General features: G+C 40.2%; 3 protein-coding genes across 5 annotated transcripts in view; all 3 read left to right on the top strand.

The window, feature by feature from the left end:
- The window catches only part of LOC134651917 (protein piccolo), a 63,769-nt gene extending 54,927 nt beyond the window's left edge, over positions 1 to 8,842 (top strand). For all 3 annotated transcript variants that reach the window (XM_063507027.1, XM_063507026.1, XM_063507028.1), the window contains exons 4-6: positions 2,184 to 2,249; positions 2,589 to 2,722; positions 6,726 to 8,842. In XM_063507027.1, coding sequence (XP_063363097.1) covers positions 2,184 to 2,249; positions 2,589 to 2,722; positions 6,726 to 8,840 — 2,315 coding nt within the window. In that variant the 3' untranslated portion in view covers positions 8,841 to 8,842. The remainder of the gene's footprint in view (positions 1 to 2,183; positions 2,250 to 2,588; positions 2,723 to 6,725) is intronic.
- Positions 8,843 to 12,798: 3,956 nt separating this feature from the next.
- LOC134652006 (protein cornichon homolog 4) lies at positions 12,799 to 13,322 on the top strand. The gene has a single exon (XM_063507160.1). It carries the CDS (start codon positions 12,849 to 12,851, stop codon positions 13,320 to 13,322), a length of 474 nt encoding a protein of 157 aa, XP_063363230.1. The 5' UTR covers positions 12,799 to 12,848.
- An 8-nt stretch (positions 13,323 to 13,330) lies between these two features.
- On the top strand, positions 13,331 to 15,956 carry LOC134651949 (uncharacterized). The gene is made up of 4 exons (XM_063507082.1): positions 13,331 to 13,835; positions 13,915 to 14,272; positions 14,598 to 14,859; positions 15,551 to 15,956. Exons 1-4 carry the CDS (start codon positions 13,331 to 13,333, stop codon positions 15,905 to 15,907), a joined length of 1,482 nt encoding a protein of 493 aa, XP_063363152.1. The 3' UTR covers positions 15,908 to 15,956.
- The last annotated feature ends 658 nt before the right edge of the window (positions 15,957 to 16,614 follow it).

Below are 16,614 nucleotides of genomic sequence, written 5' to 3'. Positions count from 1 at the left end.
GCCGCCATCGTCCGTGCCGCCTTGGCCGTCGGTTTTGGAGCGCTTGAGGGTGGGCGGGTTTTCCCCGCCCCCCTCGCCACCTGCCATTGTTTATACACTAACTATAATTATTTACAAAATTTTACATTAAATATATACAAGTTAAGTTAGTTTCAACTACTTTAAACTAATAAATCGCAATTCTAAAAGTTGGAGCGAAAATTTTCCGACAACTTTTTTCAAGTTCCCGCCAAAGAATCTGTCTTCATAAAATAAATGAACGTTTTTACGATCGGCAGATAAAATCGTTGTAAGACCGAAGTCTACATTGATCTGCCAAACGACGATCAAAGAAAGATTGTTTTTTCCGGATAACTGTTCAAGGAATTCAAAATTAGATCGTGTTAGGAGCGTAGGACTTAGTATCTCGAAACCTTTTCTACTAAAATTAAATGATGTTTTACCGCTGAGTGGGCCCACTGCTTTTACGTCATTCCGATGGTATTCAAACACGTAAGACGACGACGAGACGACAAACGTGTAATTAAAAATCAAATAATAGAAAGATACCTATACCTATACTTCGTTTTTTTTTAGGATTAGAAATTTGGTAAACAATCTTGGTTACATATCAGAATACCGAAAACTGATTTAACACTTTTTAAAAATCAATAACTATTACTTATGAAAGCAGAAGACTATAAAAGATCGTATTAGATTCATAATTGTTACATATTTACCGTAACTTATTTTTAAAATGTGTTTTTCAATTAAAAGACACATCAAGATTGTTTACCAAATTTCTAATCCTAAAAAAAACGAAGTATAACGCATCCCGGGATAACTTTTTATGGTAACAATTCTCTTTTAATTTATGCTCTTAAAGTAAATTAATGTTAATACCGTTCTGGTTATGGCGGCGCCCAGTAACCCACAATATTCGGCCCAGTGGTAGTGAATGTTTCGTCTGTAATACGGTCGCGGCATAACACTAGTTTCCTTGTGCACTGTTTACTTTGGCCGGCGGCCAGCGTTGTCCGCCCGTCTTGCTTGTCTGTACACGCAAACAACGCGCCTACACCCGAATGGAATCGATGAATCGTAATACATCGCGACGTATCGATCACGTACACTCTTATATTTACCTCTACGTCAAACTACCTGGCGTCATAAACACGTGTCGGTACATATTAAAACAACTTAGAGGAGTTCCCGAACACATAGCATAGGGCCAATGACGCATGACGAGTTTCTGCTGACTTTGCATATAAAATGTGACACCTAGCATTTCGTATTTTACCGAGAACAATTCGGTAATTTGCCACCATCGTGGCAGAAAATGGGGGGTTTAAAACCCCGATTTCCGTCAGTTGCATAGCACATGGCGAAATAAGTGGCTACGCTAGTATGCATCACCGCACTCATTATACTTTTTATTGAAAAATTACCTTAAAAAAGTTACCACAGAACCAAAGATGAAGCTTATTGTGATCGCTAGTTTATTTTCTGTTTCTTTGCGTTTCGTGTTAAGAAAAATAAAACATATATTATTCCTTTATTCGCTCTCACCCAAACCGATTTACCAAATTCAAAAGCGATGAAGATAGATAACGAATTTGGAATGTGCGCACAGTGTCCGTTTGCACTGTGCCTTGTATTTACCTACACACGTTTTACACCGGGCGTCATAAACTGAATGGTCCGGCATATGAATCCATATGAATACACAATAGTTGTATGCAAAAGGTAATCGTACACTAACGATGTCGTCTGCATTCTAATCGAAACTCTGACACCGGTAACATAAATCAAAAAAGAACTGTTGTTGATAGGGTACTAAGCGGGTCTTCACATTGGATACGGATCCACGTGTGCGAGCTGCATATCGCTATTAACGATAGCCCTGTTCCATTCACACACCGGAGCGGAATCCGGATCTTTATCAGTGTAGATAATAACAACGTAGGCGGAAAACCGATTCAGTTATTTTCAAACATATCATACAGAAAAGCTGACATTGGTGGCATCAATCAAAAAAGAAACCATGATAGGAAGTTAATGCGGAAAACAAACTCAGTTATTTTCAATTCTATCATTAAGGAAATTATTGGTCCCAGAATGTAGTATTCCATTAGCGTTGCCCGTAACATGTTTGTTTTAAGTGTTTTATTGACATTATTTGTGACGTATCCTTGTGATTTCAGCTTTGAAGGTGAAGCTGATGATGAGGAGGCCCATCAACCAGCTGGTGGCGCAGGGGATCATGCCTCGTAAGTAATTTGCTTCACTACTTTATTGAAGATTCTGAACGTGAACAACACGGGAGTCTAAGTTATGTTTGTTGCTTTACATAGTTGATTCAGTATGATGTCTAACTAAAAAAAACTATCGTTTATGAAAAAAAAAACTAAAAAAGCTTATTAGGATTTTTGAGGAAAATAGGTATTATGTCCCTTATATTTTATGTGATAAATCAATTAGATCGATCTGCCTCCTCTGGCTGGCGAGAATATATCAAGTGATACAGATACATATCAAACGATAACATCAAAGATAGTTAATTTCGTGATTTCTGAACAAATAACACAACTATTATTGTTCTTTTACAGCACTTAAGACGCCACCCGCTTACTTCGAACAGTCGAAGCAACTAGAGAGAGCAAAAACTGGAGATCTGTTAAAAGCTAAAATCCAGCGACGACCAGATCGTCAAGAACTTGAAAGAAGGCACATTTTGGAACAGGTCAGTGTTTCGGTTATGAGCAGAGATCGGACAAAGGGTGTAGCAGGATAAGCCTTCAAAAATTGCCCCCAAAGCTTTGAGTTCAAAACTACTACCAGTTGATGCCCCGTCAAATGAAAATAATCCACACCAATTTTTAACCCTCTACTGCCGCCTGGAACCCCGTGACATTCATTTAACCCTAAAAAGTTTTTATTTTTTTTCTCAAAAAGTATAAAACGGACAATTATGAAATTTTTCATAAATGTTGATGTCATCTATACAAACTATAAAAAAAAAACTAACTCTCTACTTACTTATTTTCCTAGAAAAAAACCTAAATAAAAAAATAAAACACCCTGTATATCAGTTCAAGCTCGTCGTACTATCACCATTTTTGTACTAATTATTAACCAACTACCTATCTACATAATATATAAGTTTCATGTAAATAACAAAGGTGGAACAGTGTGAAAATATAAGTATTGTTCAGTACGTACCATGTATGTAACACGCTTACCAAACGTTGACGACACTAGTAAAAGATATCGGCCCGCCAACCGGGAAGCCATCCGTAATCATTTTTTTTTTGTTAATTTGAAATGGAGGACAAATGAAACTCATTAATACTTATTCGAACAAGTGTTTCTGTTTATTTTACTTTATTGTTTTGTAAAAAGGTACTACGTAATTGAGTTACTTAGCATTTTATGTAAGTTCTTGAGTCCTGCAAGCGAAATAAATTAAAAAAAATGGCCCTCGGCCGTGATGCTGGCCGTGTTCGATTTTCAAATATTTTTTTCGTAATTAACAAAAAAAAAATGATTACGGATGGCTTCCCGGTTGGCGGGCCGATATCTTTTACTAGTGTCGTCAACGTTTGGTAAGCGTGTTACATACATGGTACGTACTGAACAATACTTATATTTTCACACTGTTCCACCTTTGTTATTTACATGAAACTTATATATTATGTAGATAGGTAGTTGGTTAATAATTAGTACAAAAATGGTGATAGTACGACGAGCTTGAACTGATATACAGGGTGTTTTATTTTTTTATTTAGGTTTTTTTCTAGGAAAATAAGTAAGTAGAGAGTTAGTTTTTTTTTTGATAGTTTGTATAGATGACATCAACATTTATGAAAAATTTCATAATTGTCCGTTTTATACTTTTTGAGAAAAAAAAATAAAAACTTTTTAGGGTTAAATGAATGTCACGGGGTTCCAGGCGGCAGTAGAGGGTTAAAAATTGGTGTGGATTATTTTCATTTGACGGGGCATCAACTGGTAGTAGTTTTGAACTCAAAGCTTTGGGGGCAATTTTTGAAGGCTTATCCTGCTACACCCTTTGCGACATTGCTCGCAATAATGTGGACATGACTCCAAAATTGATTAAATAATTAATCATTTAATTAATTTCTTACCTGAGGTTTAATTTTGATTCCTAATCAATAAAAAACACAAAGATTTCTTATAATGTAAATTTATTAAAGAAATTAATCAGTATGTTTTCCAAATTTTCTGTAGGTACTCATTTTTTTATGTCAATAATATATTTAAGTGCTATTTATTGACGAGGGAACAAAATTAAATCTCAAGTAAAAAAATTAATTAAAATAATTAAATGATTAATTATTTAATCAATTTCGGAGTCTTGTCCACATTATTGCGAGCAATGTCGCAAATTTGTCCGATCTCTGGTTATGAGTTAACTCCATTTTTACAAGAAATTGATGTAAAATTGTTATTTGACAAATTTTTACATGGGGTGTAGTGTAAAATATGTTAATTGCCATTGTTTGTCGGAATAATAATAAATATATTTGACGTACATTGTCAACGTGAACTAAATTATTTTTCTCACTATAATTACTTATTTTATTTCTGCTTATAAAACAAGATTTTTGACGATTTAATTACCAAAACACGTACACAAAAATGGTAGTTCCTCTGAAATGTGGTAAATGTGATAGCAAAGTTACTGCCAGAAGATTTTTGGATTGCTCTGTCTGCCACGGGCGATTCTGCCTTGATTGCTTAGAATTCATTGGCGTAAGTTAATGATTCGTCCTGTTCAGCTACTCGAATTGACATTAAAAAAATATCTTTGGATGATATAAATAAAGCAATTAATAAATTAAAACCCAAATCCGCGATTGGTCCAGATAATGTGCCTCCGTATATCATTAAAGCTGGCAAGAAATTTTTGCTTCATCCTATCTACTAATACATTTTTAAACTTAGCATAACTACCGGTACATATCCTACTGCATGGAAAATCTCACGTGTAAAACCCATTCCGAAAACTAAAGACTCTTCCAAAGTTGAAAACTACCGTCCTATTGCTATTCTCTCTTCTTTAGCCAAAGTTTTCGAATCTATTCTACATCAAAAAATCTCTGTCCAAATCAGCCCATACCTCAGCGACAGTCAACATGGATTTCGCCCTAAACGTTCGATTAACACAAATCTATTATCACTAACAGATTTTATTTCCCATCACCTTGATCTAGGTTTACAAGTAGATATAATATATTTTGATTTTCAAAAAGCATTTGATCGTGTCGACAATGACATCCTTTTGGAGAAACTCACCGCGTTTGGCTTCACTCCGCAACTACTTAAGCTTATTGCTGACTATTTTAAAGATCAAAAACAGTTTATTCGTCACGGATGTTATGATTCACCTCCATATCATACCCGTTCTGGAGTAAGCCAAGGCTCGATTCTTGGTCCTTTGTTTTTTATTTTAATGATAAACGACCTCGAAAATGTAGTTCAACACTCTCGCACATTACTCTACGCTGACGACCTGAATCTCATTCGTTGCATAAATAACTCCACGGACTGTGACCTACTACAGCAAGATATTGATGCACTGCTCCACTGGAGTAAGAAAAACAAATTACTCTTTAATCTATCTAAGTGCAGCGTAATGACTTTTAGCCGTGCTCACTCTCCATATCATAATGATTATTTGCTAGACCATATTCCACTCACTCGGGTTAACACAGTTAAAGATCTTGGCATAATGTTTGACTCTAAACTTACTTTTAACGAGCATATAACATCTCTCGCTAAAGATTGCTATAAAAAACTGGGCTTTATCATCCGTAATTCGAAAAACTTTAATGATCCCAAAGTAGTTCAGCTATTATACATTGCATTAGTTAGAAGTAAAATTGAATCGGGCTCTTTAATCTGGAACCCGCATGAAAAATCCTACACCTTGCTTTTAGAAAAGGTACAGAAAGCTTTTCTCCGCTTCTTGTATAAAAAAACTTACGGTTATTACCCCTTTTTATACCCAACCAAATTTTTACTGGGTATGCTACGCTTTAACTCCCTCGAGTTAAGGCGTAATGTTAATCTAATGTCTGCTACATCTAAAATATTAAGGGGAGAGTCAGACTGCTTAGACTTGGTGGCGAAAACGACTACCTTGCTTGTTCCCGACAACTACCTACGTTGTCGTGGCCATCGCCTCCTAGATAATGGAACCTTTCACACGACTGCACACCAGTACTCTCCAATTGTCCGTTCCCGGACACTCCTTAATAATCTTTTATCTTTTGCACCTGACTGCGACTTGTTTGCCGACCAAAGTCGTAAACTTTTTAAAGATTTTTTACGGTTCTGCGAATCAAAAATGCAATAGGTAGTTTATTAATCGCTTTATTATTACTTACTTAATTTTACTACTTAATTTTACAGTGCATTGGTGTTAGCTGTAATGCTGTAAAATTTGATTTCACTAAATATCAAATATAGTTCCTAACACACACGCCGAGCTATAAACGCCATACATTTTCGTTTTACCCTTTATTAGAAGGATATTATGTACATATATTTTTATTTAGCATATAAGTGCAAAACTTCCCGTTGGAAATTAAATGCCTTAGTACGCTTGTTTTGATTAGCAAATACTATCGTTTGGAATCTGTTGTCTTTTGGCCAGTCGGCATATATTTTATCTAAATGCAAGCTGGCTCGCAATGATTAATATTTGGATATGTTTACAGGAGAGCCATGTGGACCCGAGCCTCGCGGAGAAGCAGCGCATGCTCAAGAAGGCTCGTCTCGCGGACGCGCTCAACGACCAGCTGTCGCACCGGCCCGGCCCGCTCGAGCTCATCAAGAAGAACATTCTGCACACCGAGGAGGACATCGAGACCGCCGTCAAGTCCGGCACCCTCGCCTTCCGCGCCACCTCCGAGGGCGCCTCCGGCCGCCCCGAGCACCCCTCCTCCTACTGCGGGCCCCCCGAGGAGATCTCCCCCTCCCCCTCCCCGCCCTGCCTCCTCTCCCCCGCCCCTTCCCCGGCGCCCGTCCAACACCCCGCTCCCGGCAAGGCCGACAAAAACCGCAAGAAGACCAAACATAAGCAGCAGCAGCCGAAAGCGCGCTTCAAATTCCACGAATACAAAGGCCCCCCGAATGCGCATAAAGCGCCTTCACCCCCGGACTCGACCGAGACGCCGTACGAGCTGCTCCTCCAACAACAGCAGCTGCTGCTGCAGTTGATGCCGGCGTCGCCGGCGCCCTCTTCCGTCGCGTCGGATTCCTCGGACGCGTACTCGGCGCCCCCGCCTCCGCCGCCGCCGCCGACGCCGCTGCACGTCACGCTGCATCACCTGCCGACACGGTACGAAGACATGAAGGTGTCCGACCTTCGGGCGGAATGCAAGCGGCGCAACCTGCGCGTCTCCGGGCCCAAGCCGCAGCTGATCAGCCGTCTGCGACCGTTCCTTCTGGAGAAGGGGGAGGAACCCCCGCGCTCGCCGGCGTCCGTCGCCTCGGTCGCCTCCGTCGCTTCGCCCGAGTCGCGCTCCGAGCCGGAACCGCCGGAGGACATCGTGCAGTCCCAGCGCAGGCAGATCGAGGAGCTCGAGCGGAAGCTGGAGGCGTCGCGCCAGCAGTTGGAGGCGGTGAGGCGCGAGGCGGCCGGCGCGGCCGCCAGCGACCAGAGCCGGAGGCTTCTCCAGGCGCACCTGTGTGTCACGCAGCTGCGCGCTCAGCTGGACGCCCTGCAGCAGCCCCCCGCGCCCGCCGCGCCGCCGCCGGCCGCGCCCGCCGTGCCGCCGCCGCCGCGCTACGTGCTGGCCACGGCGGACGCCACGCCCGACCGCCTGGTGCGCCTCTTCACCGTCGCGCAGCCCGCCGCCGCGGACGTGGTCGACCCGATCGCCGCCAAGACGGCCAACTACATCCTGAACGGCGTCAAGGTGGTCCCTATCGCGATATTACCCTCGCCGCATTATGAACCCGAGCGCGCGGCCGCGCCGCCTCCGCCGCCGCCTCCTCCGCCGATGCCGCTCCCGACGCTGCACGACCGCAACGAGGACATGGATGATGTCATCGAGTTGCTTGTGGAAAATGGCGAGCTACCGCCTTCGGTAGTGGGCGCGGCGGAGACCCGGCCGATGCGGACGGAGTTCTTGACCGATAGCGCCGACGCGTTCTCGCCGGCCGAAGTCCTCGGAGACGGCCGGACGCGGGATTCGCTCGCCGCCGACGAGCTGCAGCGCGAGCTCAATGACATCCAGAACGAGATCATGAACCACGCCGATCTCCACGCCGTCAACGGCAACCGCTGCGACATAGACTCGGCCACGGCCGACATCGACCCAGAACTCAGCGTCGATTTACTAACAAACAACGATTTCCACCCGGACTTCAGCTCCGATCCGACGTCCGGCGACCACGACGACTTTTTCGGGCTGCTGTCGGGCGAGGCGGACCGCGCGGACGAAACCTCCCAGACCGCGATGGACATCGGCGAGGACCCGCCCGAGCGCATGGCGATGACCCCGCTCACCAACGGCGACATCCTCGACCACACGAGAACCGGTTTCGAGGACATGGACGACCTGTCGCTCCCGTCTTTCCAGGAGGACATGATCCAGGAGCGGCCGTGCGAGTTCGACCTGAAGGAGTTCGGGATCGACATCGGGTCGAACATGACGGTGGACGGGGACGCGTACGACTACATGGACACGGAGCTGATCCCGAACCTGTTCGGGCGCGGGCACGTGCCGCAGCGCGACCCGCTGCTGGGCGCCGTGCTGTCGCGGCCGCCGCCGCGCCCCGCGCGCAAGCACTACTCGTGGGACCGCATCGAGTACGACGCCACCTGACACACACACACACACACACTGCACACAGCCCCGTCCGCAGCCAGACCCGCATCTTATTATCAATGCGGGCGCCGTCGAATGCCTCACTCGGTAGTTCAAATTTTATCGTTAAACAAAATTTATGCGCGTTCGGTGTCGTTTAAAATTTATGATCTCTAGTAGTCGGAGTGACGTCGCGATGTGGGAAGTGTGACGCTAATTTTATTCGCCGCGTAGCGACCCGCGCTAGTCCCCGGTGTCCCGTACTACCGGGATCGGGATCCTTAGCATTGACTAGATTAGAGGAGTTTGGTGATGTTTCAACACATAGTGTTGGCATCGATAGAATTAATTGTAGACTTTGGTGTTTTGTACTTAACAGCTGAGGCGACTCGTTTGTACCGCTAGTTGATAATATAATCTAATTATTCATTGTATCGTTATCTGAGCGTCGCCGTCATCGCTCGGCGCTCGTCCGTATTGAATCCATTCTATGTACTACTACTAGTGTGTATAGGCATTGTCTACTTATGTATATATTGAAAGTATAATGTAATAATACTCAACATAGTTGTGGATTTCTGCATTCCGCCCGATGACTTAAAACGTAAGGGAAATTTATCATTAGGAAAGATGTTTCTGTCGAGGCACCAACGGTCGATCTTCGAGACACCTGCTACGTACACACGTGTTAATTATTATTTATTTTAAATACTAATTGATGTTCTGTTAGTTGACAAAAATGCTGTATTATGCCTCTGTCGTATGAATAGCTATTTCCCAAAACATTGTATGACATTCCAGTCTTGTTGAAGTGCAACTTGCAGAGCTCCCGCACTCTAGCCTCTGTCGACAATATAAACAGCGGAACCAATATTCGTGCAATAATTTGTCTGAACATGTTTGTGACAGGAAGTTATTTGGAGAGAGTTTGAGAATTGCACGTTAAGCCATCGTCATGGGTGGGACCAGCTCGGGAACAAAGTTAGATACGAATCATTTAGTTAAAGTACGGAGCCGGCTCCGCGCATACAGACAATTACACGGCAGGCCGAGGCAAGAGTTATTAAACATCACTTTCTTCCTTTAAAACTTCGCGTAATGCATATAATCCTTTTTTTGAGTTATAAAGTCAGCTTCAGAAGCAGCTACGCAAAATCACTTGCTTAAAACCTCCACGGGCCTTATTTTATTGACATGAGTCGTGACAGATAATATAAGTACTTCGCTCGTGTGGCTGTTTTTGCAACCGACTGTACAAAATCAAATTGTTATAACAATTTATTGTTTGGAGAGTGTGATTAGCATTGTCCTAAACATTTTGTTTTAACTAAAAGGATTCTTACGTAAACATTACATTCTTGAAAATATATCATTCCAATTTATTAATGTCTAAAGTGTAGGATAGGTGAACCATTTTATGTAAGTTGCTGTTTGATTGAACTGCGAAGGCGGTATTGTACAGTGTTTCTTCAAATCCCTCGCCTGTTTGTGTAGTTGTTTGGCTGCATTATTTATAATTATTTATTTCATTATTTGATGGTGTACCGTTTGTTTTGATCGGGTGTGTTCATTGCGATGTGCGAGGTCTTCACTAATTTATTTGCGTTATATTAATTACATAGTTACGTTATTGTCATAACCCTAGTGTAACCAGAACAAGAGTGAAAGGAAACATAGTTTTATGAAAGTAAATTGCCATTAATTGCATTTATGTATATGTTATCAGAATACCTTTAGAACAACGAATGTGGCGTTACTTCCCGCTTGTGCCAATCTGTTTAAATAATTTTAGATTCATCTTCCGCTTTGTGATATATATAACATGCATATAATCTATATTTATATACAAATTATATAACCTAATCTGGCTTTTTCTGCACATATAAATATATAGATTGGTCCGAATTTATTAAAGCTGGTGGTTATAATATGTGACCGTACTTTAAAAACGCTTGTATTTTGAAGTGCAGTCATATAAGGGTTGGTGCTAATAGAATGTAAGGTAAGATTGATTTATATGTATAGTATCATTTTTAGGATGTACGTATACAACCCATGTTTGTATGTGTGGCTCTATAAACTTCAGCTACTAATATCGTATTTATCACCTGCAAAGAATTAAGTTCTTTTGCCTGTCAAACCAATAAGCAACACAACGCTAAACAGCTGGTACAAATATCAAGTTGCTGTTTGGTTTTTAAGTAATCTGTAAACATAAGTAATATTCCATTATCTAAGTAAATTTTAACAATACCCTTTAGATTTAAATATTTATAAAAATCTATTTGCTCATTATCTAAAATGTACCTACACTGTATAGCCAATTATTGGAGTCAACGTGCGTGGTAGACGTATACATATTTCCATTTGTTGTTGTGTAATCGACTTCCACATTAACAAGCTTGTGTGTTTCATGGCTTTCATACTCACTCTTTTTAAGAGTTAGTTTAAATGTATTTAACGAGGAACTAAGTGAGATTAATGTTTTGATAAATAGTATTTATGTATCTGCATATTTGTTATTGTTGTAATTATTTTAGGAAAGTTTTAATATTTGTTTTAACTAGATTATATTCCGAAGTGATAAATAAATCGTGCTGAATTTAACATGCGTACTTTAGCTCTCTGTAATGCGAGTATTTATAAAATAAGTATTATACATTGGCTTCAATGAACAATATCAATTACATGTAGCTAATATTGGTTTGGTATATTTTCGCAAAACTCGAAATATGTAGTCAGAAGCTGTCAGGGTCATAAATATGTATCCAAATTTACACCTTATTTAATTGTAATTAGTTTGAAAAATGTTTACACATTTATGACCGTGACTAATACAGAACTATTGCTTTTTGAATTATATTATGGCAATAAACCTGCTTAGAAATCAGTTTTAATAAAATTGTTTTAGGTACCTAATATAGGGTACACAATATTGGGCTTTAAGCCCGTTTTCTAAAATAAGATAATAATAAATCATAGAAAAACCAATAATCAATAAATATGTTGTGATAACTAATAGAGTCGATTCTATAGTAATCAAAGTTTTATACCTTGCCCTGTATTTGAAGCCTTGTGTACTAGCTTAAGGAAAGAATGTTACATTAAAAGTTTTCACACAAATTAATATTCTTTTACTATATATGGACCTCGACATTTCCTATAAATGTAAGTTTTCTCTGGATTCGAGTGCAGCATAGACATACACTTGCTGACTAGCTTCTTCCAGCGACTTCGTCTGCATAAAATGAGTAATTACGTAATAGAAACTATCCTTAGTCCTTACCCAAGACTCCGTACCAAATTTAATTATCGTCCCCTTGTCCCCATAGAAAATTTGAATTTCGCGCCTTTTTCTACTGACAAAGTTTGACAGACTAACCGTTCAAACTAAACGATAGTTTTCCTGATTCTAACAGACTGACAAATTGGATTCACCAACTATAATCATTGCTTGTCTTGTCTGCATGAATCTAGTGGTAAGGATAACTGACAGAACGGGATAGTCTTATGTATCTTTCAGTAGGAGTAGCAGCGAAAGCGCTACTATTGTTTGTCCTTGTCACAGTCTCACATTTTTTTTTATTCCCCACCATAAATTAGTATGGAGGCAACAAAACAAATAAATTCGACCAATCATAGCGTCGCAATGCGTCTCATATATATATTATACTACTATTTGGTTTTGTCCCTAACGGAGGCACGTGTAGGCCACTTCTATAGGATGCTACCTTCTATGGTATTAACGACGGATGCTACCTTCTATGCTTGCTTGTGTCTGTGGTTGTTTTTTTGACATATGAAGAAAATGGCAGTTCGTGATCTCGGTGAAAATATCACGAAAACATAGCTGTCGGCGTATTTACAACCAAATTGTGGAACTAGAGTGCTACAGTGTACAAGATAAATGGAACAGTTGCATACATTTAGTTTGTGGCAATTTAAGTTAAAGTAATTTGAGTACTATTCATTATTTTTACGTATTGTAGATAGTATTTTCAGAAAGCGTATCTTTCCAAATAAGTTATGATATTAGGCGAAACTCTGTTGTTTTCTTTGTCTCTAATCGATAGTGGAGCAATATTATTTTTGTTAGTTTATTTTATTATTACCCTATCTGACTTAGAATGTGACTACTTGAATGCTCAAGAATGTTGTGACAAACTAAACTATTGGCTGCTACCAAAATATATAGGACACTCGTTTATGACTTTTCTGTTATTACTGCACGGGCAGCTGCTACTATTCCTGCTAAATCTACCTATGCTCATATGGTTAACTTACGAATATTTTACTATACCACAAGGTAACCTCGGAGCCTACGATCCAGCCGAGATACACAACCGCGGACAGCTAAAGAAGCACTTGCGCGATGTGATGATCTATGTCGGGTATTACTTGATATTTTTCTTCATTTACCTGTACTGCTTCATACTAGCTATACTAAAAGGCGATCCACTGAATCGCCACGCCGATGACGAGATCGTAACTGAACTATAGCATCAGCCATGGCAGACACTCTCGAGTCTGGGGGCGAGGGCGCCGGAGAGGCTGGCGAGGCAGCGACACCTCATGGGATTGTGAAATGTCTGAAACTACCACTGCCTGAAAACATTTTAGCTTATCTAGAAAAAAGGGAATTAGTCCGGGATGATCAGATTAAGCCTTGTCATAGTCTGGCAGAAAAAGTTACTTCTAATTATATTATAGCCAAAGAAATTATTAGCAACTTGTGCTGGCAGGAAAAGATGCTAGCTAAGCTGGTGTGCAGCACATGGCTTTCTGCTGTACACACCTTGGAGCGGGAGCAACTCAGTCCTGCAGACTTTGTAATGGACTTGCATTCTTGCTGCTCCTCTAGAGTGGGGATAGAGTACAAGAAGTCTGCCAACTTTGCTACGGAGCCCTTGGCTGTATTAACCTTTGCAAACACAGCCGGTTTCAATATAACATGCAAATGTAAAGTCATTTGCCCCATTCCTTGTATGCCGCCCTGTGAAAAGGAACATTGCTGTAAGTTAAAATTAAGAATTTTTTTGAGAAATATTTGACTAATTTATATAGTCTGCTAAGTCTGTCTTTGTATTTACAGTGTTGGACCTGGTGCATAGATATGTCAGTGCTCCCAAAGATTGTATGCTGACAGTACGAGCTCAGTACCTCTCATACATGCCACTTCCACAGTCTATAACTTATGAACATGCAATCACTCGCCACATGTTTGTCCGCTCAAACCCATTCATCGGAGGAGTTTACATCCCAAAGCTACCTGATGTTGAATTCCATGTAATAAACATAAAGTCTAAAGGAGATATAAAATCTGATTTCTATAGAGAAATAGACAGGATCTCAGAAACCAGAATCTTCAAGGGAGTCATTGTTTATGTAACAGAGAAATATCTTTTGCACTCGGTGCAGGATATTGTTTTCTTAAATTACATAAAGGAAGTGTAAGTAGCTTTTTATAAATCTAACTAGAAATAACAGGTTTCATAATATTTTATCATTGGAAAACTTAAGGCGCCCACTGATTACCAGTCCGCTGGACGATATCAGCCTGCCAGTTAGAACAAAAGGTTGACAGTTCCGAACATCTGACAGGCCGATATCGTCCGGTGGACTGGTAATCAGTGGGCCCCTTAATTCTACCTCTTTGTTGGGAAAATTCTTATTAGAAAATGACAATGGAATGAAAGAGAAGTGAAACTTAGAGTAATTTTAAATTATCCATTGTTATCCTATCCACTATCTTAAAAATATAATCTTTAATTTCAGGCAACCTGATGTACCATATGCTTTGGGAGGATGCATAGTGGAGGATACAATGTTTGAACAGAGTGATCTAAACCACATTGTAGACCAAGTGAATGAGGGCAAAGACTTCATCACAGAAAATCTTATCTCAATCGGGCTGTTTTCAGTACCTAAGGGTGATGATAATAAGGAGAAGGCTGATAGGTACAGCTTTGAAGTGTACTCACTTATCATTGATACTTCGGACTGGGCTAAGTCAAGAATAAGCAGTGCAATCACTGAGGTAAGCTTATAAATTTATAGCTTATTCAAAATCAATTTATTCTTCTAGTCTAGGTGCACAATTAAATTCTACTGATTACAGGCATGTATGTAACATGCTATGAACAAAGACATATAGTCCCTGGCGCACACGACAAAAAAGTGCGATTTACGGCAAATGATGATGATGGAATTTCCTTTTGCAGAGTTGCTCCTTTTGACTCACAGATTGATTTAGGAAGGGGAGCCAATCGAATTTTTGATGTAAATTTTTGACTTCAAGGGGGGTGCCCTGCCCCCCGAAATTTGTAAAAAATAAAGTTTTGCTATTTGGTCAAGTTTGGTATCATTTTCGTGTAACTCAAGGATGCTAAATTCATTTCTGATATTTAATTTATATGGTTTCATATAAATAATTTGAAAAAAAAAATGAAACATAAAAATTTGCAATTTTATTTTTTTCCGAATAAATGCCAAAATTTTTCTTACTTTAATATATACACAAAAAATAAAAATTTCATGAAATAGCCCTACTATTCCTCGTTATAAAAAGTATTAATATTAATATATTGCGCCATCTAGTGGACAAGCAACTTTCACATCATGCATTGCTATTTAACTTTGTTTATGTGTATTAGTTTAGTTGTCTTTTCTATAGATATTACACAATAATTTAGTAATATTGGCTACAGGCTACAATACTTGTATGATAGTTTGCAGGACAAGTGCCAAGGTTCGAACACAGCGTGGCAATCAAACTCTCCTGCCTCGGACGCGACCAAAAACACGAAGTTGAGCAGGACTACTTCCGAGTGTCGTTCCCACAAACTCGCATCGCTGGCTGCTACGGGAACGGTGAGCTTGGCATCAACCACCCGCCCCGGCAGCCACAACAACCGAATCCTGCCAAACGTGTCCGCCAAGACACGGGCCCACACTTTGGAATTATGTACTCATATTCCACGGTTTTCATGTACATTGGATGGGGAAAGAGCTCAGCTCCTGTGGAACCGACGGCAAGCCTTCAGAAGACACGCAGCAAGACCCAAGCACGATTTCGAACGAATTAGCACGGTTTTGATCCACTTAGAAGTTTTCTCAAAAGCTTTCAATGTGATTAAATACAGCACTTTTCGGATTTCATATGTTTTAAGGTGGGCAGTTTTTAATAGTAAAAGGTGAAAAGTTGAAATGAGTAAATATGCTACATAAATAAACAACAAGAGGCAGACAGTACCCGCTGAATTAGCGCTATGTTTTCTAAATACTGATGGATTTCTGCTTTTCAGCCTATAACTTTGCACCCTATGATCTTTGAAAAATATTTAATATTTCCATATTCTAGGTATCTAGTATAAAGCCATCCCATCCCGTGTCTAAGTACCTATAGAGTATAAACACAATTGAGTGTAATACCTTATACATGTAGGTTTTAGAATTAAAATAACACATTGACTTTTACGCATCAATCATTTAGGTATATGGTAGTATTAAGGATTTTCTTATAATTTACTGTAACTATTTTATTCCAGGAGAATGTCTGAGATGATTATGATTTTGATTTCATTTGCAATCCTCGGGTACTCTAAATATACCTTCAGATAAAATCAATTGAAGTTGAATATCATTATTGAATTGTGGATTCCTAAAGGTAATGACTTAGGGCGCTTTCCGCGAACATCGAATATCGAAATTCCGGTATCTTCTCTATCGCTCGAATATTGCGAGAGCGATTGAGACTGAGATAATGAAAGTGTGATTTTCGATGTTCGCGGTA

The sequence above is a fragment of the Cydia amplana genome, chromosome 11, assembly GCF_948474715.1.
Source record: "Cydia amplana chromosome 11, ilCydAmpl1.1, whole genome shotgun sequence".
In the NCBI taxonomy this organism is placed as follows: domain Eukaryota; kingdom Metazoa; phylum Arthropoda; class Insecta; order Lepidoptera; family Tortricidae; genus Cydia; species Cydia amplana.
This window is presented reverse-complemented; position numbering and strand designations above follow the sequence as displayed.

What these genes read in the sequence shown, in the direction of transcription:
- LOC134651949 (XM_063507082.1), top strand. Translation starts at nt 13,331, where the DNA reads ATGGCAGACACTCTCGAGTCTGGGGGCGAGGGCGCCGGAGAGGCTGGC. An exon ending in TTAAATTACATAAAGGAAGT is followed by an intron (nt 14,273 to 14,597) that starts GTAAGTAGCTTT and finishes CTTTAATTTCAG; the next exon opens with GCAACCTGATGTACCATATG. An exon ending in TAAGCAGTGCAATCACTGAG is followed by an intron (nt 14,860 to 15,550) that starts GTAAGCTTATAA and finishes CTTGTATGATAG; the next exon opens with TTTGCAGGACAAGTGCCAAG.
- LOC134652006 (XM_063507160.1), top strand. Translation starts at nt 12,849, where the DNA reads ATGATATTAGGCGAAACTCTGTTGTTTTCTTTGTCTCTAATCGATAGT.